The sequence below is a fragment of the Poecilia reticulata genome, linkage group LG21, assembly GCF_000633615.1.
Source record: "Poecilia reticulata strain Guanapo linkage group LG21, Guppy_female_1.0+MT, whole genome shotgun sequence".
Classification (NCBI taxonomy): domain Eukaryota; kingdom Metazoa; phylum Chordata; class Actinopteri; order Cyprinodontiformes; family Poeciliidae; genus Poecilia; species Poecilia reticulata.
In genome coordinates this window covers 10752094-10775017 of record NC_024351.1, presented here as the reverse complement: position 1 = coordinate 10775017, position 22924 = coordinate 10752094, and the positions used below count along the sequence as shown (strand labels likewise).

Below are 22924 nucleotides of genomic sequence, written 5' to 3'. Positions count from 1 at the left end.
GCCTAAAAATCCGATGAATGGTAGGAAACCAACAAATTCCAGGGAGAAAAGCCATTGAAGTTGTACCATCATGTCATCTAAAAGTGAAAAACTCAAATGCATTATTAAAACAAATGACACCCAAACTCATAATGTCAACCTCTAACTGGAACAAGCAACATACCACACAGATTGAAAACTGTTTTAAATTTAATCAAACCTGAATACTGGAAATGTGCAACAAGCCAAAAAAAACATTTTTGGATTAGTTTGTACATATAAACATCTGTTCATAAATGGAACAAAAACATGCTGAATAAGACATACATGTATGAATAACCTCAAAGATTGAAAAGAGCTGATTGAACTGATTTCAGGTCATGAGGTCCATGTGATACAGAACATGTATGTCAATCAAAATTCAACTTTTCACATAAAAAAAGAAACAACACATCTGGTAAAAATCTTTAGTAAAACGAATAAGAAATCAGTTGAAAAAGTTTTTAAGCAAATCAAATGAGCACTTTAAGTAGCAGCTTGTGCAACTCTTGAGATGATGGGATGTTTTCAGGCAGCAGATTTCTGTGTAAGGGGTAACAGCAATTTGCAAAATTACTGCCAGAAACAAGTAATCAGTTCTAAAAAAAAAAAAACAGTTATGTTTGGCTGACATCTGTGCAACCAGATAAAAAATAAAAAACAAAATAAAAAATTGTGGCACATTTGTGGCTCCAACAGATCATTCCTGAGGCCTTTTTTCAAAATATGTGGAGATTTTCTTGATTTTTGGTGAGTGAAGAATCTGGAAAACAAAATAAAACAGGATAAGTGGAACGTATAGTGAACACATAAAACATAAAATATATGTTTTATCTTTTATGTTTTGAAACATAAAAGATGTTTTAAAACATCTTTTATTTTAAAACATCTTTTATCTTATATTGTAAAGATGAAAAAACTTAAAGACAAAAAGCAAATTATAAATTAAATCATTCTTAAAAGTTGTGTAAATAACAGGGCAGATTTTTGTAGAGCTGCACCAATGCGTTTTTTTCCCAACTAATACTGTTTTTCAAGGACTGTAGCACACAAAAAAGACTTAAAATTACAGAATATAGCAGTTTGTAATCTCAATAAAGGAATTATACATGCATCTCAAAAAGCGTAAATGGAACTTTCACTCATTTCACACTTTTGTTTCTTGTAATTTTGAGGACTCCGGCCTACAAGAAAATGAAGACCCAAAATTAAACATCTCAAAAAATGTGAATCATACATAAATAAAATCAGGATATTTTAAAAAGAAATGCTAGACTTCTGGTAGGTATATGCATTTTTATGCACTTAATATTTGATTGGGGGTACTTTTGCATGAATCATTGCATCAATGCGATTAGGGTGCAACACCATGAGTTTCCAATATTCTCATTTTCTGTGACATCTGTAAGCCATAGTCATCAATATTACAAGAAAAAAGGCTTCAAATATTTCACTTTAAGTGTAATGAATTCATATAATATACAAGTATCACTTTCCAAAATTAGTTACAAAAATTGAGGTATAATAAGGTGCAAATACCTCTTTTGAGATGTATTTGTACCTTATTAACGGAACAATGCATTAAATTGTTGAGGGAAATCCTAAAGGAAGAACAGCTACATTGTTGCAATCTATCGGTGCATCTCTCACTTTTACAGCTGAACAAGACTTCCTCTCATGGTTTACTTCAACAAAGCCACCAAACTTCAACAAACCATGACAGGAAGCTAAGAAAAAAGAAAAAAAGCTGAAGGCAGAGCAAGAGTGTGAGTTTACGTCCAGACCTGGGATCTCTGTACTTACTGTTGAGGTTGGCGTCTTCTCCTCTTGTTTCTTACGTGCACTAGGACCAACTTGACTTTTTTTCATCTTTTGACCCATTTCGGACAACCAGTTTCCTGCTCTGGGAGACCAGTTCTCCTTCCCAGCCTGCCTGGAGGTAACAGGTTCGCTGTCCTCTGCGTGACAGTCTCTCTGTACTGCGCTCTCCTGAGCGAGGCAACGAACATCTGACAGGATGCCGCTCCTTTTAGATGCAGCGTAGAGTTCTGAAACACACTCGCACTGTGCCGTGTCCGTGCAGCTGCAAGGTGAACTTTCACCCGTTTCCAATCTGCGTTTGGCCCGTCGCTCTGTGAGAGAGGGGCCGCTCGCTGGGCTCAGAGGACACGGCCTCAGCACTTGGTGTGGTGGAGTAGTGGCGGTGAAACGACTCTGAGATCCATGGGTTGGGGACAACCACCACTGGATAGAAGATGTTCTCTGCTGAGCGGGAAGTGGGACAGAGCTTTTCGGCGATGTGGTGCTGGACGGTAGCGGCAGGGCGGCTCTGTTAGGGGCACAGACAGCGAGCTGCGGCGAGGAGAGGCCGCCGAGACTTGGCATCTTCTGGGTATTCACAGGGGACACTGCAGCTCTGGCTAAAGGCACTGAACAAGGGAAAAAAAAAATCAGTTTACATCAGTTAGTAGGATCAGCAACAGTTAATTATGATGGAGAGTTTATGTATTATAAAAACTGCAAAAACACAAAACCTTACCAAGTACTTCATCTAGTTTCTAATGCAAACATCTTAGTACACTTTTTTTGATTTTTAAAGCCCAACTAGGGACAAGTGCTGCGAATTAGCTGTTGCTTTTGCACCATGATGCAAACATGGGACTGCTGTTTTATTCACTTTGTCTATGTTGATGTGTGTCTGTCCCTATCAAATAAACTTAAAAAAAAACAAAAAAACACCACAAATAATATATCTAAGAGGTTCTTTTAAGTCAATATTGCCTCAATATTGATTAAAAAGTACTAGTTCCACTGGCAGATTATTTCACTTATGGGGCTACAACTAATGATTATTTTAGTACTTGATTATTCTGTCAATTATTTTGATGATTAATCAGATTTTAAAAATGACACATCCTTCCAATTTTTCATGTAACCACTTAAGCATTTTCAAAATACAATATTAGAGAGACAATAAAAGATGCAAATAAATAATTCAATTCCTTTTGCAAAGAAGAAAATAAACATTGTGTTGCCTAAAATACAAAAACAGTGTACACTTGATTGTAACGAAGAATATATTGTTGGATCGTTTTGGCTTAATTACTGCTCTGTGTACGTGATTCTTTCAGCAAACGATCTGTTTTAGAGCTTACGAATAATCGATTACTAAATTAGTTGACGATTATCTAAGGAGTGGATCTATCATGATTAAATCCTGTTCATCATTTCATTCCAGTGGATTTGTTTTTTTCTAAAATCGATATTAAGGACTTATTGACTTAATAGAAGCTCCTCTATCTTGCTGAAACGTTACTTGTAAATTTGTTTTGTCTGATTTCAAGATATTTGCACTTGAAAGTGGACCAAAAATATTTGGTATGAATTTGTGTTTTTGGGTTGAAGGCTTAAGTTCCACTTTGTGATTCTGCCTCCACCATGTTTAACTATGAAACTGGAGTAGAAGATCTCATAAAGGCCAATTTCTTACACTGCACTTTATTCAGAGTCAACACACATGGATACTTGATTTGTCAAGACGCATGGAAACCATCCACTTCATAAATATACTCCAATTTGTGTTGTTTTATTACATAAAATCCCAATAAAACACATAAACATTAGCAGTTTAATGAGTGTAAAAATCTTTTCCAAAAGTAGATGCACGAGCTGCTCAGCTCGTTTTTCTCTGTATGAGTTAATGAAAGTTAGACTGATTAACAACAACAAAATCAAAAAGAACTAGTGAAGAGTACTAACTTGTGGGAGATTTGGGACGTGCCCAGCCTACGAGGTTGGCTTCACCCACTGGTGATTGTGCTCCATCCGTTTCCCGACGAAGCCTCCAGATCCGTATGGTGTGGTCGTCGGAGCAGGAAGCAATCTGCCGACAGAGCAGCGGGGTGTAAAAATAGGATCGGAAAAAAGCGGGTGAAAAACACTAAAAGGAAGACGGCTCAAATTCGCTGACTTACTTTAGTGAAATCTGTCGGACACCACACGACAGAGGTCACTTCCTCGCTGTGTCCCTGGAGCATCATGGGAGGGTGTTGAGGATCGGAGATCTGGAGTATTAAAAGAAGTAAAAAATATATATATTATAGCTAGGAGACATTAGGATGGATAATAAAATACAACTTTATCTAGGTAACATGTAACTAGAGACAGTACCTTCCAAATATAGGTGTGATTGTCACTAGATCCACTGGCCAAGAACTGGTCATCAGGGCTGATCGTGGACTTGATATAGAACGAGGAGTTCTGGTGTCCACTGAAAACGGCCACTGTGAGGGGAGACAGATGTAATTTAAAAGATCACCACACAGCTCTTTAATGTAGTAAATTAAAGAAACAATCAATTATTTAAATAATAGTCAAGGAATTTAGTAATCAATTAATTGTTAACTAGAATATACAGACTAAAAAGAAAAGTCATCTAATCAAAGATCAACATTCTCAGAGCAGTAATTAAGACAAAACTATTTTAAAAAATTCATGCATTTTGCCTTTAATATAAAAAAAATCTTTCTGTGATTATGTTCTACCCAGAACTCCTGGAGTTTTAGCTTCATCTGATTCAATATAATATGTTAAAATATCTAAAGGTAATGTTCTCCTCTGCAAACATGTGTGAAGGTCACATGGGACTTCATGTCTACTTTGAAAAAAAAAAAATGGTGGTGACAGTATCACGCTGTGGGGCTGATTCTCTCCAGTAAGTGAGTAAGATGCTGGTCAAAGCTGATGAAGACATAGATGGAGCTAAATGCAAGCAAATTCTGGAAGAAAACAAGTAGAAGGCGACAAAAAACTCGAGAATGGACTGAAAGTTAACCCTACGCAACTCAGTGATCCTGCAGTTGAAGGGTCATAAACACAAAGATGAATCCAAATGCATGCCACACTTTTCAGATCCTTAATAAAACCATTAGAAAATGATGTATCCCATTTCTTTCCAGTTCAGTTATTTGCCTCTCTTTGTTGCCCTGCATAACACACATATGTTTCTGGGAAACCACGAGGGGTGTGACTATTTTCATCAGTCACTGTAATTACAACTAAAGACCTTCATCTTTCACATGAGGCTATTTATTCCCCCTCAGAGGTCAGCAGCGGAGCTCTAGCCCCATCTAGTGATGCATTGGGTGTATCTGGAAAACATCTCGATTTACCTGGATTCGTCTTTATCCCACAGACACTGAACATGTAAACGTTGTCATCTGTGCAGTTACACATGATGTTGGACCTGGTAGAGTCCAGAACAAGTCCAGAATAGCCTGAAACGTATCAAACAAATAATTCAGATCATTTAGTGACGTGTGGCACCTTTCAGGTGTGCATACGTCACAGGACTGACCCAGTCTCATCCGAGTGGAAGATCCAGCATACAGATAGGTCTGCATAGGCACAGGGTCGTGATGGTAAGCTGTGTAGTTCTTCCTCAAATCCCACATCTTTATAACACTATAAAATAAAAAAGTGACCATCCAGGATCTGCAGGATGCTTTTGCATAATTTACACAGATTATGAGAAGTGCTTTTTTTTTTTTTTTTTTTTTACCCGTCAACAGCGCCCGCGGAGATGAGTGTGTGCTGATCCCGAAACAACACCACTGTAACACTTTGCTGGGTATCCTGCACAACAAAAAATGATAACATAAGCCGCTTAGTCAAGACCACAGTTCAAGAATGATACAAATTTGACCCATTAGCACAAGTAGTTAAGATGGACACTTTTTACCAACAAATTAAAATCGTCTAGAAACGGAAAGTTGTGGACACAACACCGAATATTTTCCTTAATTATTCACTACTTAGGAAATTTAGAAAACTGTATGAGTCTCTCTTGCAAGAGGTATTTGTACAAGACCTCTCTTTTTCTGATGTATCCACATGATTTAAAAATCCCATCTCTTCACCAATCAGAGCACTTTGTTAGTTTGATACAAATATTCCATATTTAGTTCATTTCAAATAAAACAAACAAACAAAAAAATGCAATAAATTTACTTTTGTATTTTTAATAATAAAAGAAACCACCCAATTTTTGTGCTTCCAACTTGGATGTTTTTGGTCCACAATGATAACTCTGATCAAAAATAACCAATTTTTCAGTCTCTTAGAGAAGCACATGAACTCACCACGCTCGGAGCTATGCCACGCATGCTGCTCCTTCTTTTCTTCACTTTAGACGAGGGATTTGTCTCAGATTTGTTATGAGCGCCACTGATCTGTTTCACCTGCTTGTAAAAACCATCTGTAGGGCAGAACATCAGATGTGAAAATGGAGTGTTAGTAAGACTTTTCTTTTTGCCTTTGCTTAAGAAACCAGTGAAGCAGCAAAATCGCAATAAACCTGATAAAAAAAAAGAACCCTACAAAGTTACTGATAACTCACCTTTTTGGCTGCACCTGATGTCCCAGACCATAATATTTCCATCTCTGCCCCCAGTGCAGAAAACAGCTGTTTGAAAAAATAAAAAAAATCAGTAACATGAATGATGACGAGAGCCCGTCCGCATCTCGACTGTTTTCCTTGTTATTAACACATTTAACTACTTGCACAGAAGGAGAAAAAAAATCTTGTAGTTAGAAATCAAAGAGGAAATTGAAATGTTAATGAGAAATTCAATAAAAATCCAGCATACCTTTCTCTCCTGGTGCGAATGCAACCGACTTGAGGCTGCAAACGTGGCCTTTAAAGCCTCCCAGCACTTCCCCAGACTTCACGTCCCACAGTCTGGCCATCTGGTCCCCTGCAGCCGTCACCTAAAGATGCCAGAAGTGATCAAAGTATATTCAGCAAATAACTTGTGCAAATCTTGTTAAGAAATTAGGGAGGAACTTCCACATACCAGCTGAGGTTCCCCCGGCACCCACGCAATGTCAAAGACAGCGTTCTCGTGAGCCAGCCATTCTGTAAAAGTTCACACCAAGTCAACTAACGAGATTAATTGAAGAGGTCCAAAGTACGGCCAGCACAGCTCTTAAAAGTACCTTTAAGAAGAGGGTTTTCACGATTTTCTGTGTTGTAGATCCTAACAACGCCTTCTTCGTTAGCTGCTGCGAGGATGTTGTGCATGTTTCCGGCTACAAATGAACAAGAATCACAGGTTACATGGATGGCCACTCTTCCTGAGTCTTTGCCTGTTCAATTTCCAGTGCATATTGCGCTCAAAGAAGATTACCAGAGGAGAAAGCCAGCCCAAATGGCGGCACTACGTCTCCCGTGTTGCCGTAGGAGATGTGCTCGTCATGCCGGATGCACTGGTAGCCTTCCAGCAGCGAGCCCAATGGGATCCTGGAACATGGATCTGCGGGGAAGGCTGCAGGAATTCATGCAAGATCAAAAGAAGGAAGAGGAAGTTGTTATTTTGTCACAGGAAACATAAACCTTTTATACCCTTTGACGTTTTCCACATTTTGTCACATTATAATTGCAAACCTTATTACAGTTTTTTTTTTTTTTTTGCTTTTGAACGTGATTGACCAAAGTAGAGGAGAATTGTGAACTGAGACCCCTTCACAGGTAGAAAACAAACCAAAAATGTGAATAAGAAAAAAAAAAGTGTGGTCAAATGAGAGCACAAGTTAAGTTTTTAGCTTACATGCAAAATATTATTTATCACTGGGAACACCATAAACGTACACCATGAGCTACAGTGGACTGGCATACATCAAATCTTATGAAAGTTACAAAGTGCAACTGAGAATCTGTGACAAGACATAAAAGTTACTATTTCAAAGGCTAACAATTACATTTTCATTCCACGTTGAGGCCTGTCATATAAAAAATGTGCGAGAATGCAGTATGTTATGTTTTTTTAAAGCATTTTTAGTACATACTTATGCCTTTTCCCTACATGTAATTTATGGATGTACGACGAACAAACGTGTAAGAAGTATTAAGGCAGGAAAACATTTCTAGTTTGCAGTAAAACTTTAGCACAGAATTGTACATAGAGAACGAAACTATGGAAATACAGTATGGCTAAAACCCATGCTTAGCTTAGCATAGCATAGCATATTGATATACCTCCCCTCAGAAAACATATTGTGTCTCACCGTTCTGCCTCCGTCTGCCCACTCCTCGGTCAACAATAGAGCGGAAAAACATCCCCATGCTCCAGCGGCAGGCAATCTGTTGCACACGCCAATAACTTTGTCCGATCGTTAGTTGCTGGTTTCTTTCCCCCTGCTTGTAGCTACCTGGTATGATTTGTTTTCCCGCGAACAGAACGGTCGATTGGAAGAACCGAATTCCGCGCGAAACGCTGCGTTGTGCGCTGCTATTGGTGCGTCAGACAGTGATTCCGCTTCCGGTTAGTGCTTCCAACAACTGCTCCCCCTTCAACATAAAGGGACACACATAATATTTACACAATAATATTTATTCTCTCTGCAGTATTAATTTAAGGACATCACTATTATTTAATTTTCCATTGCATTTCCAATACTGTCGGAAGTATTGGATTGTCTGAACCCAACCAACACAAAGTATGCCATAATTGTGAAATATGAGGATATAAAGATATCGATACATACATGTCTTTAGGTGTACACATTTTTGCACGTTTGCACAGAGAGTGAAGTTTTTTTTTACCATATCTGAACTAAATGATAATACCTCTGTTGGATTGTCTGAACCCAACTTCACATGTAGAGGAACCTCTCTAAAGTCTACTCAATAATATTTAGATTTTTATGTATCATATTACAGTCTTAAAATGATAAAGTGGAAAGTACAATATATATATTTCTGAAATTAAAGTAAAACATGTTTTCAAAAAATAATGCAGTGTAGATGACCAGAGACATGGCTCTTTAGCAATGCATAAGCTTAGTTTCGACATTTTATTTCGAAAAGACCAATTTCAGACCGGATGTGATGTCATGGGTACAGTTGACATTCTGAACTGTAAGATGCTAACGGTACCTGTTTATTATAACCCCATTTGTTTAAAAGTTTAATTTAAAAAGCAGAAATGTCGCTTTCAATGGCTCGGTCATTCCTGTCGGAAGCTTGTTATGGAGAACAGGAGCTGGACGCTAACTCCGCTCTGATGGAGCTGGATAAAGGTGCGTTAGCTAACTATGCTAACAATGTAGCATAGCGTCTCATTAATTGTGTTCTGGTTCTGTTTTGTGTTTGATTCGTGTGTTATTTATATTATACAAGCCCCAGGAGGGATCACTGCTCTACCTTAACCTGAAAACTTGTGTTTAATTTCAGGGTTGCGGTCGGGGAAGCTCGGAGAGCAGTGTGAAGCTGTGGTGTTGTTCCCCAAACTCTTCCAGAAGTACCCCTTCCCAATCCTCATCAATTCCGCCTTCCTGAAACTAGCAGACATCTTTAGGCTCGGGTATGACTACTTTAATATTAAAAATTAATATTAATTACTTACTATTTTTAATAATAATTAATAATAATAATAATAATAATATTTTTTTAATTAATAGGAGGGAAATCATTTTTTAAATAACCGTTCGACTGTAATAAAAGTAATTTTTTTTACAGTAATTGGTTGGTGAATCAGGGCATGTTATGTTTCTCGATTGTATTAAAAGACATTAAAGCCTACATGTTGCAATGTTGCATTAAATGCATAAAAAAAGGTGTGAATAATTTTATTGTCAACAAGTTCATTCATACAAGCTGCCCTCTCTCTTTCCAGCAACAACTTTCTGCGTTTGTGTGTACTGAAAGTGACGCAGCAGAGTGAAAAGCATTTGGAGAAGATTCTCAATGTGGATGAATTTGTTAAGAGGGTGTTTTCAGTCATACATAGCAATGACCCCGTGGCCAGAGCCATCACTCTGAGGTAAGCTGGATGCCACGGAATACATAATCTTTAACTGCAGCTAGGTTTGAAAGAACCCATTCATTGTTTTATTTCTGCAGGATGCTTGGCAGTTTGGCCTCCATCATCCCAGAGAGAAAAAACGCCCACCACAGTATTCGACAAAGCTTGGACTCTCACGACAACGTGGAAGTGGAGGCTGCTATCTTTGCTGCTGCAAGTTTCTCTGCACAGTCGAAGTAAGAGAAAATCTTTTTAGAACTCTGCTGTGTTATCTAAAAAAAAATGTGCTTGCTTGCTTTCTGGTTTAAAGTTTGAGCGTTACTGTTTTTAATTTTTAGAGACTTTGCTGCTGGGATTTGTAACAAAGTGAGCGAAATGATTCAAGGTAAAATATGATTCCTAATCTAACCCTATATTAATTCTTTACTAAGAAATGTATTGATGTTTAATTTTTTATTTTTTTTTATTTGTCTCTGCTGAGGAAAAAGTTAAGACATCCTTACCTCGAATAATTGATAAAATCGGTTTTTGAAGATGTTATTTTTGGAAAATCAGGGTTGTATTTTTCACCAACGCACTCTTTGAATTTGATTTCAGGTGAACTTTATGAGGGGATCCTAGACTAAGATTTCTTTTTATTAAAAGAATAAAGTCGTAATATTACAAGAATACAGACATTGTAATACAAGAATGAAGTGGTAATAGTAGGAGAATAAAATAGTAATTTTATGAAAACTCAACACAAATGATAACAAAAATTTGAAATGAGGAATGTTGAGCATCTTGTGAAATTATATTTGATCCGTTTTACAGAAAAGGAAATCATCTTTTAATCCTTCAGCATCAAATTATTATTGGTAGAAGGTCTTTGAGTTCATTTCAAAGAAAGAACCATACAAACCGAGCTGGTTACATCAGTCCTTGATAACGTTTGAAAATTTTAAGACATTCTTCTGGTAAAATAGCATCTTTACTCTGCTAATATTTTGACTATATTCTTGTAATTAAACAAAAAAATCTCATAGCCCGGCCCTGATATTCTGTCATACAACTAATAGAAGGGATGATTGGAGGGAAAAAAAGGCATTTGTCATTTCTGTTTCCAAAAAAAAAAGAGGAAAAAAAGTCGCTTAAAATTCAATTTGGTAGAAAAAAAAAGTCTGAGATTTTATTTTTACTACATATCGCCCAGGCCTAATTTTCAATCACCACCATAGCACATAAATGAAATCAAGATATAGGCTTTGACTAGGCAAAAACTTCCCTTTTCACATTTAAATTTTTTTAAATAAATTGTCACGTCTGTGTAAGACACAAACTATCATGGGGTGTGCTAATGTTTTTCCCAGCCGCGTATTATTTGGTGTTTCAGGGTGGATATTGGAGTCTAAATGACTTTTTTTCCCATTTTGAACCCGACTACGGCGGCAGGTTTGGACACGCCCGTGGATCTGAAGCTGAAGCTGATCCCCATGCTGCAGCACATGCATCACGACGCCAGCCTGGCGTCCAGCAGCAGAGAGCTCCTGCAGCACCTGGTGAACTCCTACCCCTCCACCCCTATGGTCATCGTCTCGCTGCACACCTTCACGCAGCTGGCTGCCTTCTCGCTCATCGATATCCCCAAGCAGGTAGATCCACAGAGAAAGCACAGGTTTACAGTGATACATTGTGTTTGATAGAAGTTCTGTGAAATAATAAAGTTTGCTGTGCTTTTTATCTCTTCAGTTGCAGCTTCTCCTTCAGTACCTGAGAGACGATCCAAGGAAAGCTGTAAAGAGACTTGCGATAAATGATTTAAAGCTGCTGGCTAAAAAAGCTCCTCACCTTTGGATCAGAGAAAACACTCAAGTAAAACCACTGCTGGTCACTCTGCATACTTTCTGTTGTTTTCAACTTTAAAATGTAACAATTTTAATCCTTTCAGACTCTGTGTGAGTGTGCTTTGACCATCCCTTACAACAGTTTGAAGCTGGGAATGTTGGCCGTCCTCTCAACCCTCTCTGGGACAATAGCCATCAAGCAGTACTTCAGCACTGCAGCAGGTAAGTAAATAAACAGTTATTAGACTTAGACATATTTATAAAAAATAAAAAACAGGAACCTCTTTGGTTGCTGAATAGAAGAATAAAAGAACAGAGATGTTCATATAGAAGTATTAACTGTGGTTGCTCTTAAAAGAATGTTAAAACTTCACTTCATAAAATGCTTTAACTCAAAGTTACTGGTTCCAATCTCTGAACCGTTTCTAATTCCTGTTTGGGAATCTCTGCCATCTTTATTCCTGCACTAACTGGTTCCACTTAAGAATGACCAGCGGCACCCTCTACTGGCCAAATGACAACACAAAAATTTAAATCTATTAAATCATTAATCGACAAGTAATAATAAGTTGATTAATTCTTTGCATTAATAAAATAAACCTTTAAATAAATGTGTATAGTCATAAAAATGTAACGGCGTTACACTTTCTCCTCAGCCGGCTCATCCATCCCTCCTCGACTCACTGACCTGGTTAAACTGGCGCAAGAATGTTGTTACCACAGCAACCTGTCAGTGGCTGCTCATGGGGTCGTGGTGCTTTCCAGCATTGCCATTTCCTGTCCGGAAAAAGGTTGGTTTCTCTGGACAATGGCCTATTTGAGGTTCTTCCTCCGGCACAGATTCCCCTCAGTGGTTTTATGAGAGAGTTTCTTTGATTGTGTGTTTTCGTGGGTTTTTCTTCCTCAGATATCGTGCAGCTGGAGCAGGACACGGTGTTGGGAGTGGAGTCTCTTCTGATGTTGTGCAGTCAGGACAGCAGCCCCAGTGGACAGGCCACTCTAAAAGTAAGACAGTAATGTAAACACAACAAGAAATAAAGAGGTTATATATGCGGTAGCTCAAAACGGTTAACTTCATTCCCTGACACTTTTTTTAATCTTATGAATAAATGAATTAATTTTCAAAAAATTTTTTTATGGTTTTATATTTAAATAAAAAATAAAAAAAATTGTGTGATTCTAGGAAACAAATTTCAACAAATGATGCCAGTCAGTGAAATTAGTTTCTGTAGTGTCTGGAAACTGAGCCATTTCAAAAACCTTCTGAATGTAATGTCACAAATCAGCAGGCTCTGCTCTTCACCTAGCAACTTCAGCAAAGCCCGCTCTGTTACCTAGCAACCGACGTTGAGCTCCAGCACGTTTGGTCAGCTGGTTTTACTGCTGTACAATAACTTCTGGAAAAGACAAATGTTTTGGTGTTGGCTTAAACCACTTGCTGGATTCTTGTTGTTTGTGCATGAGGCTTCACTTCTGAATTTTCAAACATGTCCGATTTCATAATTGGTCATTTGTTTGCATCCATGTTGACGAGTGTAAACGTAGAGTTGGGGGAACATTGGCCAGCAGCAGTTTATTTGGATTTAACCTCTTCAAGGAAACATAATAGATAACTTTTAAGTCTACTGCATGTTGTCAGACAGGTTTTATTTAAGTAGGTTCTAGACCTACTAGACCTACTCGGAGCCTACCAGAGATTTTTGCCCTGTTGAGCAGCTGTTTTGTTTGCACCACAGACGGCGCTCACCTCGCTTGTTAAGCTGCTGAAAAGTCGGCCTCACCTCAGCCAACCGGCTGTGGAGTTCCTGCTCGGCCAGCTTCACTTATCCTGCGACTCATCGCGCGTCCTCATGTGCCACGCCCTGGCAGCCATCGCCACCCACCTGCCCGTGCTGGGAGACGGCATGCTGGGAGATCTGGTTGATCTCTACCGGGTGGCCGGTCACTCCTCCACCGGCGAGCAGCAGGAGCTCCTGGTGAGAAACGCCGCACACATCAGCGTCCTCTCCTGCTGCTTAGAGTCGCATTTAATGGACTTTGATCGCTGTAGGTTTCCTTGGCGACTGTGATTTTTGTCGCCAGCCAATCGTCTCTGTCATCTGAAGTGAAGACGGTCATCAAGCAGCAGCTGGAGAACGTCGCAAATGGCTGGACGGTGTATCGCATCGCACGGCAAGCCTCCCGCATGGTGAGCGACTCTAATTGTGAAGATGACATCACAACGAAATAAGAGAATAAACGGCTTGCTGTTGATCTGCAGGGCTGTCATGAGTTCTCTAGCGAGCTTTACCAGTGTCTCCGGACCCGTGTGGCGTCGGAGCATTTCTACTTCTGGCTGAACAGCCTGAAGGAGTTCTCCCAGGCAGAGCAGTGCTTGAGTCACGTGGAGGAGGGCGACTACAGCGGCGCCATGAGCGCCATCGCAGAGGCACTGCGCTCCTACCAAAAGGGCATCGCCTCCCTCACGGTGAGCGGGGGGGGGGGGAAAGAAAAAAGTCACTGAAACTTAATTTAGACTGTAACGAGACCTCCGTATGTATTACCGTTTTTTTATAAGATGTGATTAATCGCTCTGCCTGCAGGCCGCCAGCACGCCGTTGAGCCCGCTCACGTTCCAGTGCGAGTTCATTAAGCTGCGCATCGACACTCTGCAGGCCCTGTCGCAGCTCATTTGCACCTGCAACAGCCTGAAAACCAGCCCTCCGCCGGCCATCGCCACGACGATCGCTCTCACGTCAGGAAATGACGTCCAGCGCTGTGGCCGCATCTCAATGCAGGTAAACACTTAGCAGCTTAGGTTTTATTAATGCTTCGAAGAATTTCAAAGATTCGATTAGACACACAGTACCTTGAAGTTTGTGGTTAAATGATGAAATGTGAAACAAGGGCAGGGAGTTTGAATACTTTTGCAAGGCGCAGTATTAATATTTATAAATGTGCGTGTCTGCTTACTGGACCAAACTATAGTAGCAGAAACCAAATCATTATAGTCCAGTCATACTTAATATCATCTGTCTTCTGTCCTATTATATCCACATCAGTTATGATTCCAGGGTCTATTGGTTATAACCCACACCGGTCACTGATATGAAGGATTTGTGCATCAGAGTGGAATAAACCTGATGTGTTTAATCGTGCCGTTACACTTTTCTTCCAGATGAAGGTCTGCATGGATGAGTTCAGAGGTCTTGCTGCCCACTATGCTGATCTGCACCAGTCGTTATTTGATGCAGATTATGCCACCCTTCGCAACGTGGAGCTGTATCCTTAAACATCCATCAGTCCTGTCAGACTTCAACCTCCCTGCTGTCATTTATTAGTCCTTAACTGTTTGTTCAGGCAACAGCAGAGCTGCTTGCTGGTCTCGCATGTAATTGAAGCTTTGATACTGGACCCACAGGCAGCCAGGTGGGAGTCGCTGACGTAGCTGTTATTCTTCCACAAGACCTGAGAAAAATGATACAATTTGTGTTTTCAAATCAGTTTGGTCTGGAACATCAAAAGCAGTCGTCATGTGAATCATTTTCATATCAGTTTTGCGCTATTAATGCTTAAATATTTTATTTTGGTGTGAAATGATGACAACTTTCTAGTTAATTTGAAGTTTGTTTAGAATCTATAAAACCTTTACAGGGGCAAATCTAGGGCTGGAAATAACAATTATTTTAGTAAACAATTATTCGGACAATTAATCAGTTAATTCGATTTATTTTTTTTATTCCACATTCTGCAGATGTTTTATTTAACCACTTAATCTTAGCCAAATGCATGCATACATGTGCACCATTCAAACTTTGTTAAACATTCTTGAGCAACTCGCAGTGACACTACATGCTCATCCAGGTAATTCATATTAATTTGAACATAATTTTGACCATGATGCTCAGGAGTCGGTGATGCTGTTGGGTTTCGAAGCCCTTTGTCGACTCTGCCAAATGTTTTCTTTGGCGGCAAAAAAAAGCTACATCTTTTTCTCAAGTTTTGATTGCAGCTCAAAGTGTTTGTTTTTTGGTACAGAAGGTTCTTATGGATTAGAGAAGACAAAACAAAATATATCACTTTTACACTTTTTTTAATCCATTGTTGAAGTTGTATCCTTTGAAGTTGTAGTAAAAGCACAAATTGTAAAACCGTAGATGCAAGCAACAGCAGCTTTTAGCAGTAGACCGTATAAAACCCAATATGTGGCTCTCATTTCTAACATTCCCACGCTGTCGGTGTGATTTTAGTTTTCAGGAGCACAGCACATCGGGGTCTGTTCAGACCGAGAGCGAATATGAGCGACGGATGATGTCGGTGTTTAACCACGTGCTCGTAGAGGTAGAGGGACTCTCCAAGAAACACCCTCCTGTTTCACACCTGGTGAGACTACATTTACGATCACTGAATTTGAACGACATTTACAGTTTTACCGCAAGATCCCAGACATTTACCCCACTTAAATGTGCTTGTGATTTGCTTTTGGAATTGGGAGTTTATAAAAAAGAAAAACCTTCCAAAAAATATTTGTATGTAGTCTTTTAAAAAGAGCTTAAAGGACTAAAAGCTGAACGATTGAGTGAATTGTGTTTGTTTTCCAGCATACCAACTGCCTCTGTGATGCTGTCATAGCCTTGCTGAAGGTGCCGCTGTCTTTCCAAAGATATTTCTTCCAAAAGCTCCAGTCAACCAGCATCAAGGTAAATTGCTTTACTGTCACAAGTACTGAAACCAAGCCAATTGTAAGATTTTTTTTTTTTTTTGTAAGAGCAATGATTTCCAAGAAACAGCAACTTACACCGTGAAACTTGAACCTTTCTATGTTTATGTCAGAAAACAATGTAAAAAACAGTTTTTCTCGTCTTCATAGCTTAAAAATGGGATATTTCTTATGTTTTGCATTTTCCAGCTTGCTCTCTCTCCGTCACCACGAACTCCAAGTGAGCCAATCCCAGTTCAGAACAGTCAGCAGCTGACTCTGAAGGTGGAGGGAGTGGTACAACATGGCTCCACACCAGGACTCTTCAGGAAGATCCAGTCTGTTTGCCTCAATGTTACATCAGTTCTACAGAGCAAGACGGGGCCTGACTACAAAGTATGATCCCCCCCCCCGTCTGATCATCCTACTTTGTACAATTATTTATGCTATGATTTAACAGGTTTAACTTATATCATCGCCCTGATTCTTTTTATTTCAGATACCACTTGACAGTAAAACAAATGAGATCGAGCAGCGAGTAGAACCTCACAACGACTACTTCAGCACCCAGTTCCTGCTAAACTTCTCCATCCTGGGCACCCACGTGGTCACTGTGGAGGCGTCTGTGGTGGACGAGAGCGGCATCGAGTGGAAGACGGGGCCGAAGACGATGGTGTCCGTCAAGTCCCTGGAGGATCCCTACTCCCAGCAGCTCCGCCACCAGTTGCAGCAGAGTGGAACGCAGCCTGCCCCACAGAGGAGCTCATACATTCGCTTTTAGTCAATTGCTTTGTTTTTCTGGGTTGTTCACTGTTTTTGTCTTGTAGAAAATAAATGTTTTTCTTTTTTACTCCGGTGATTAAAAAGACTTTTATTTTAATTATTTAAGCATTTATAGAGTAGCAGTGTTGGGACTCAAAAGGTGCTAAAGATTCGATGTTAAATTTATTAGTATTAATTGTGTCAATGTAATGTGTTAAACGTCCTTCGTTTAATCTTTTCCACATTATGTAATACTGGGTAAAACCACCAGGTGGCACAATATGAACATTACAGAATATTTCCAGTTGGTGAGGGCACGTGAAATGCATTTTAGAGAGTGACGTTTATATATATATATATATATATATATATATATATATATATATATATATATATATATATATATATATTAAGGTAATTGATATGATTAACCTATATTAATACTTTGAGCTGGAGTTATTTAGGGATTGACAAATTTCGGTACAGAATCGGAAGATCCAATTTATCTTTATTTTTTTCATTTATTTATGTATAGATATACATATGAAGTCAAGGCATCAATTTTTGACAGCAGGGAGTCTGCGCAGTCAAAGACAGGCGTCAAACAAGCATCAACATGAAGTCACCCTGAATAAAAATTTGACTTCCGGTCATATTTTTCACAATTGAAGTACAATTTTAGGTCGCAGTTGAACAGTCAAAAGTCGTTTAACCAATTAACAGAAACCTTGATAAACTTCTGATAGTTGTTGAAATAATTTACCAGCATGTTTATAACAAAGTGCTACTGTAATATTTCTTAAATCGTTTTCTCCTCAGTATTGTACTGATAGTACATTTGTTTTTTTATGATAAATGTATTTCTTCCAAGATCTTTTGAATTACATAAAATGGCAAACTTTCTTAATTTAGGGAAGAGTGTTTTATATGGAAGTTGTTTTATGATTATTAAAAATTCACTTCTGATTTACAATAAATTTCAGAACAAATGAAATGAAAATATGAATACTATTATGGGTTTGTGAATACACTTTTTCTCTGTTTACTAAGGAAAATTAAAATTTGACCCAATTTTAAGAACAAAAACATATAAATCAATTATAAAGCAAAAACAAATATTTTATATATTTTGTATCTAGACGCGTTATTTTTAAAGTTTGCTGGATTTTTATTTTTTTTTTGCCTTTTATTTTGGTCTCTTTTCTGTCAGTTCAATCACTGAGGATTTATCCTGAGCCTAGTTATACTGAACGTTTTTTTCTGTTAACAGGGAAATGATGCTGTCGACTGCTGCCCCATGCAAAGGAAGCATGGGCTTATTTCCTGTTATTTAATGTTATGTCGAATCTTAGTGTGCTGAATTTGACTGTAGTGATATAAATATGATTCAACTAAGTTAATTTGGATTCAGTTGGGTTGCACAGTGAATTTGTTTCATATTATAACCATAAACCTTAATGTCTTTACTTGTAAATGTACTTGACCAGCAGAGAGCGGCAGTAAATTAACTTGAGTATCCTACTGATTATATCTGTAGTTGTATATTTAGGGCTATTATCCTGCTGGAAGGTGATTCTCTATTCCTAGTCTGACACCACTTTTTAAAAATGTAGATATGGTGTGCTGCTGCATTTTTACACACAGCTGTTTTCTTGAAGGCCAAAAAGTTTAATTTTGATTCCATTTGAACTTTTTCTCGTGTTACGTGTGCCCCATCTACAGAATCACCAACGTGCTCCTTGGTGCACTTATTTTGAAGGTGGACTTTAGCTATTTCCGGTTGTGTACCGTTCTTCCTTTGTGTACATTGCCGCGGTGTGATTCGGGATCTGGAGAAAGATAACGGGTCCCCTCCAGCCTAGAAAAGAAAAAAAAAATTCGCTGCTCCCCCTGTTAGATGCGCACATGTACAGCTTGCGTTGCGGTTATCTAAGGAGCAGCGTTGAGCCCAGGCCCGCCTCAGCAGCCTCTCCCCTCGGACTGTTTGCTGGGAGCTCAGGAGCTAGCTGAGCCGAGTTGATGGTGATGGTGATGATGATGCATCTGAGGATTTATCCCGGTATCTCTCCCTGAGATGGAGCCAGCGACGTTCAACTGGAGCTGCTAACAGCGCCCGAGAAGACCCTGGATGGCTAAATGGGGGGAGGAGTAGCTCTATCGCACAGGGGTTTCTTTGACATTTTCACCTTTTTAAACCTCAATCCTGATCAGATTTAACAGACGTAACATGCCGACTAGCAGAGATAGCCATTTTTTAGCTTAGCTTCACAGTTAATCTCGCTTCGGCCGTCCTTGGATGCTACAGTGACATTAATTGGGTGAGTAACATGAGCTAGCAGACTTTTACTACTAAACTACAGGGTGGGACTACACTCTGGATGAGCCGCTGCGCTTTGAATCAGCGTCAAACTTAACGTTTGCTTTCACCTCCTAAAACAGCTCACCAATAAAGGCCTCAGAGCTCAATCTGTTATTTATTCCACGTTAACGCTGAAGCTCACAGGTGGTTATTTCCGACGCGTTTAACCGCATCTTTCCCCTTTATGCTAACTCATACTGTTGCTAGCTAGCATGTTATGAAGTAATGGACTTCGTCCCCCTTCCCCGCTGAATGGTCCTTTTAAGGTCCTGGCTTAGCCTGTTACACCGTTTTGGGTTGGAAGCTCGTTGGTACCAAGCCACGAATGACAACCAACCATCTTTATTAATAAATCCCTTTTGCATAATAATAGGAGCATAGCGTCCTCTACGCGTGTGTTGCATATAAATGCCTCGGAATAGCCTGATACTCAACCGGTTAGCGGAGTAAAAAAAAAAAGCATTTCTGCCAGAGATTCTCAGCTGTCTGAAACGTTCCAGGTAAATGTTTGTGCTTATTTTTATAGCCTGCTCGTTCAGTACTGGTTATACACATTTATAGTGAAAGTGTTGTGTTCAGATAACGCAAAAATGTAACCCAGTTTCAATGGATACTGTTGTGTTACTATTGATGATGCATTGTGGAGGCAAAAAGATATTCTAACATCACAGTGCGAGGAATTTTATCGCACTTTTTGCATGAATGCCCTGTTTAAGTTCTTTCTTCCCCTCATTTTATGGCTGGACTTTGACTAGGCCAACCCAGAACCTTAATTTTGTGGGGAGGGTTTGGACCCAGTCTCAAAGTGGAGTGTATTTTAGATCATGAATATGTGATGTTACTTTTCTGAAATGCTTCTTTAGTTTTAGAGAGTGCGCTTCTTCCCAAAAAAAAAAAAACAACTTTTGTCTCAGTAGTGCTCAGAATATTTTTCCCAATTTTTGAGGGACGATCAAGACGTGTTTTTGCAAATATGAGAAGGGGCTTCATGTTCCTTTTTATAAGTTGTGTTGTTTTGCCCTGGATCTGTTTCATATATCTAATTTTTACTCAGTCTGTTTCTCTGTTGAATTCTGCTCATCGGGCCTTCAGTGCTTTAGATGTTCTCCTTTGTGTGATCTCCTCAAAGAGCTGTTGACATGCTTTTGGGTGTAATTTTGGTTGGCTTGCCACTCCACGTTTTCTCTATTTGTAGATGATGCTCTCGCTGTGATTCACTGGAGTCCCCTCACTTTGTAACCCTTTTCAGGCTGATATCTTCCTCATCTGTTCTTAGATTTCTTCAGTTTGGGCCATGATGTGTTGGTTTATTGAATATTTTTGCCTGCTTCATATTGTCAGGTTCTGTTGTCCAACTCAAATGGAGCTAATAAAAAAATCATTCAGTATTTAGTTTTTGCTTCCCACATGTGGAAATTGGTAAATTTACTTTACATTATTATTAGGGATGCACAAGTAAAACGGGGTTGATATGATATGATATGAATTGAGGTTTATTTCCATTTTGTTGCAGTTTATGCATGTGTTTGGCCATGTGGTATTTGTTCAGTCATGTGACAGTGAAACAATGTAGGACTGTTGGGGTGATCAGTTGAAGCAGAGAAGCAAAGTTGGTGGTTTGATCGAAAGTGTAGGGAGATGTACACATCAGTAAATATCGGTTATCAATATCAGCCCAAATGTTGCAATGAAACATTACATTTTGGGGAAATTTTTTTTATTTTTTTGTTAAAATAAATTGCAAATTGATTGCAATGATGAAAGACGTGCCAAAAAAAATAATCATAAGAAATACATGACCTGATCATATTACAGTCTGTTGCATTTACAAACACATTGACATGGAATTGATTATTGCAGTTTCATATATTGTGCTGTCCTCAACAAAACCTTAATCAGATGGATCAGTAAAATAACTCTATGCAAAGGTTATGTGTGTTAGAAATTGAAGCAGCTTCAGTATTTAAAACGGTCCAATCCTGGGATAATTTTTTTAAATTTTTTTTATAGATGCTACCATAAATTTTTTAACAAACATTCTGGAGTGATTGACTTGAAACAGTTGTTTTATTCAACCAAAATGTCACGTTCGTTACCGTAGATTATAATTTTCCCACAGTTTAAAAACAGCGACATCATTATTTGCGCTGAAGCAGAAACGCATTCTGCTTTGTACCGTATGTGAACACACTCTTCTCAAAAAGTACATTCTATGCAGGGTTTTCATTTTAAACTCTGTGTTGTAGGATTGAGCATTATAAAACGTAAACCCACCTTAAAAAGACCAGAAACATCAGTGAGAAAATCACAAATGTCATTTTATAATTATTTACAGTGTGATGTTCAAGAATTAGCAGAAAAATCTTAAGAGGTTCTGAACTGAAGTAGAAATGAGCAAAATCTACATTCTGACTCAAAAATTATTTTATGTTTATTACTGTTATTAGAAAGCATAAGAGTGTTTCAGAGCAGAGCAATGGCTTTTTGGAGGAACTGAAACCTAATCACAACATGGAACTGGTATTTGAGGTTTTTTAAAAGTGGGAATATAGCAGGCAAGTTGCTTATTCTTCACAATGCCAACAGATAGCGACAGACAGAGTATCACACATCCTTCACGTGTGTGATAAGCATGTCTAACTCTTAATAAACTCACCTGAAAGTCTTTCTGGAAAGCTCGATCTGATTTGACCAAAGCACACAGTTCTGGTTAAAGTTCTAGTAAAGTTGAAGAGACCTGTCTAGGTGAGCGATGGTAGAACATGAACATGCCAGACATCTCTGTGGCGTTCTCTTGTCTTTACAGTCTTGAAGAAACATTGGCCTCTCTAGCAAATCATTTGTATACTTCAGTGAAACAGAAACTTTTTGTTATAACTTACAGAATGGTTTGGTTATGTGCAAATTACTGGAATTATTATGGCCGTCAAAATTTATTTTGGTCTTTGCTGGGGAAGATGTGGCTTTCCCTTCCTCTCTCTGAGTAAATGTACTTAAAGGCTGGATTTTTCAGTTTATGCTATGAAAAAAATTGTTTATTTTAAGGCTTTTTTGCTTATCTGTATCAGGAAGGAAATGGTTGCAAAGGGAGCTATATTTCTGTTTAAAAAAAAAAAAAGCTACATAACAGCTATGCGATTATCTTTGAGATGGATAGGGACCAATTATACTGAAACATGTAACAGAGAAATAAAAAACAAATAGTGAAAAGAGGTGAAGAAGTGATTTAAAAAGGGGCTTTAATAGTAGAGTTTCTTGGAAATCGTTTCCATTCTGTGTAGAAAACTGAGCCTAGATTCTCAATTCTCGGTCTTCTAGTGACCGTGGTTGGTTGATGCAGAAAACAAAATAAGACAAACAAATACGCTCCCAGTAGATTGATATGAATTTACCGATAACTGAATCCAGACTGGATGATGATGAAACTAAGCGACATTAAACTAACTGTCACACAGCATCAAAATGTCTGATCGCACTTTAT

General features: G+C 38.7%; 3 protein-coding genes across 3 annotated transcripts in view; 2 read left to right on the top strand and 1 right to left on the bottom strand.

The window, feature by feature from the left end:
• Positions 1–171: 171 nt before the first annotated feature.
• Positions 172–8337, bottom strand: dtl (denticleless E3 ubiquitin protein ligase homolog (Drosophila)). The gene is made up of 15 exons (XM_008397525.2): positions 8083–8337; positions 7206–7343; positions 7015–7107; positions 6873–6934; positions 6666–6786; positions 6416–6481; positions 6159–6274; positions 5579–5652; positions 5375–5481; positions 5190–5294; positions 4189–4301; positions 3993–4082; positions 3778–3901; positions 1822–2447; positions 172–781 (listed from the first exon to the last, which is right to left on the bottom strand). The coding sequence occupies exons 1-15, from the start codon at positions 8138–8140 to the stop codon at positions 719–721; spliced, it is 1956 nt and encodes a 651-aa protein (XP_008395747.1). The 5' UTR covers positions 8141–8337; the 3' UTR covers positions 172–718.
• Positions 8338–8894: 557 nt separating this feature from the next.
• On the top strand, positions 8895–17172 carry ints7 (integrator complex subunit 7). The gene is made up of 20 exons (XM_008397526.2): positions 8895–9096; positions 9251–9380; positions 9693–9839; positions 9920–10057; positions 10160–10206; positions 11253–11452; positions 11550–11672; positions 11749–11866; positions 12301–12435; positions 12552–12649; positions 13381–13620; positions 13695–13832; positions 13905–14111; positions 14227–14421; positions 14802–14905; positions 14984–15052; positions 15874–16006; positions 16225–16323; positions 16533–16718; positions 16822–17172. Exons 1-20 carry the CDS (start codon positions 9003–9005, stop codon positions 17101–17103), a joined length of 2883 nt encoding a protein of 960 aa, XP_008395748.1. The 5' UTR covers positions 8895–9002; the 3' UTR covers positions 17104–17172.
• A 1706-nt stretch (positions 17173–18878) lies between these two features.
• The window catches only part of lpgat1 (lysophosphatidylglycerol acyltransferase 1), a 47554-nt gene continuing 43508 nt past the window's right edge, over positions 18879–22924 (top strand). Inside the window, exon 1 of the mRNA XM_008397527.2 lies at positions 18879–19402. The gene's annotated coding sequence lies outside the window, so the exon portion shown is untranslated. The remainder of the gene's footprint in view (positions 19403–22924) is intronic.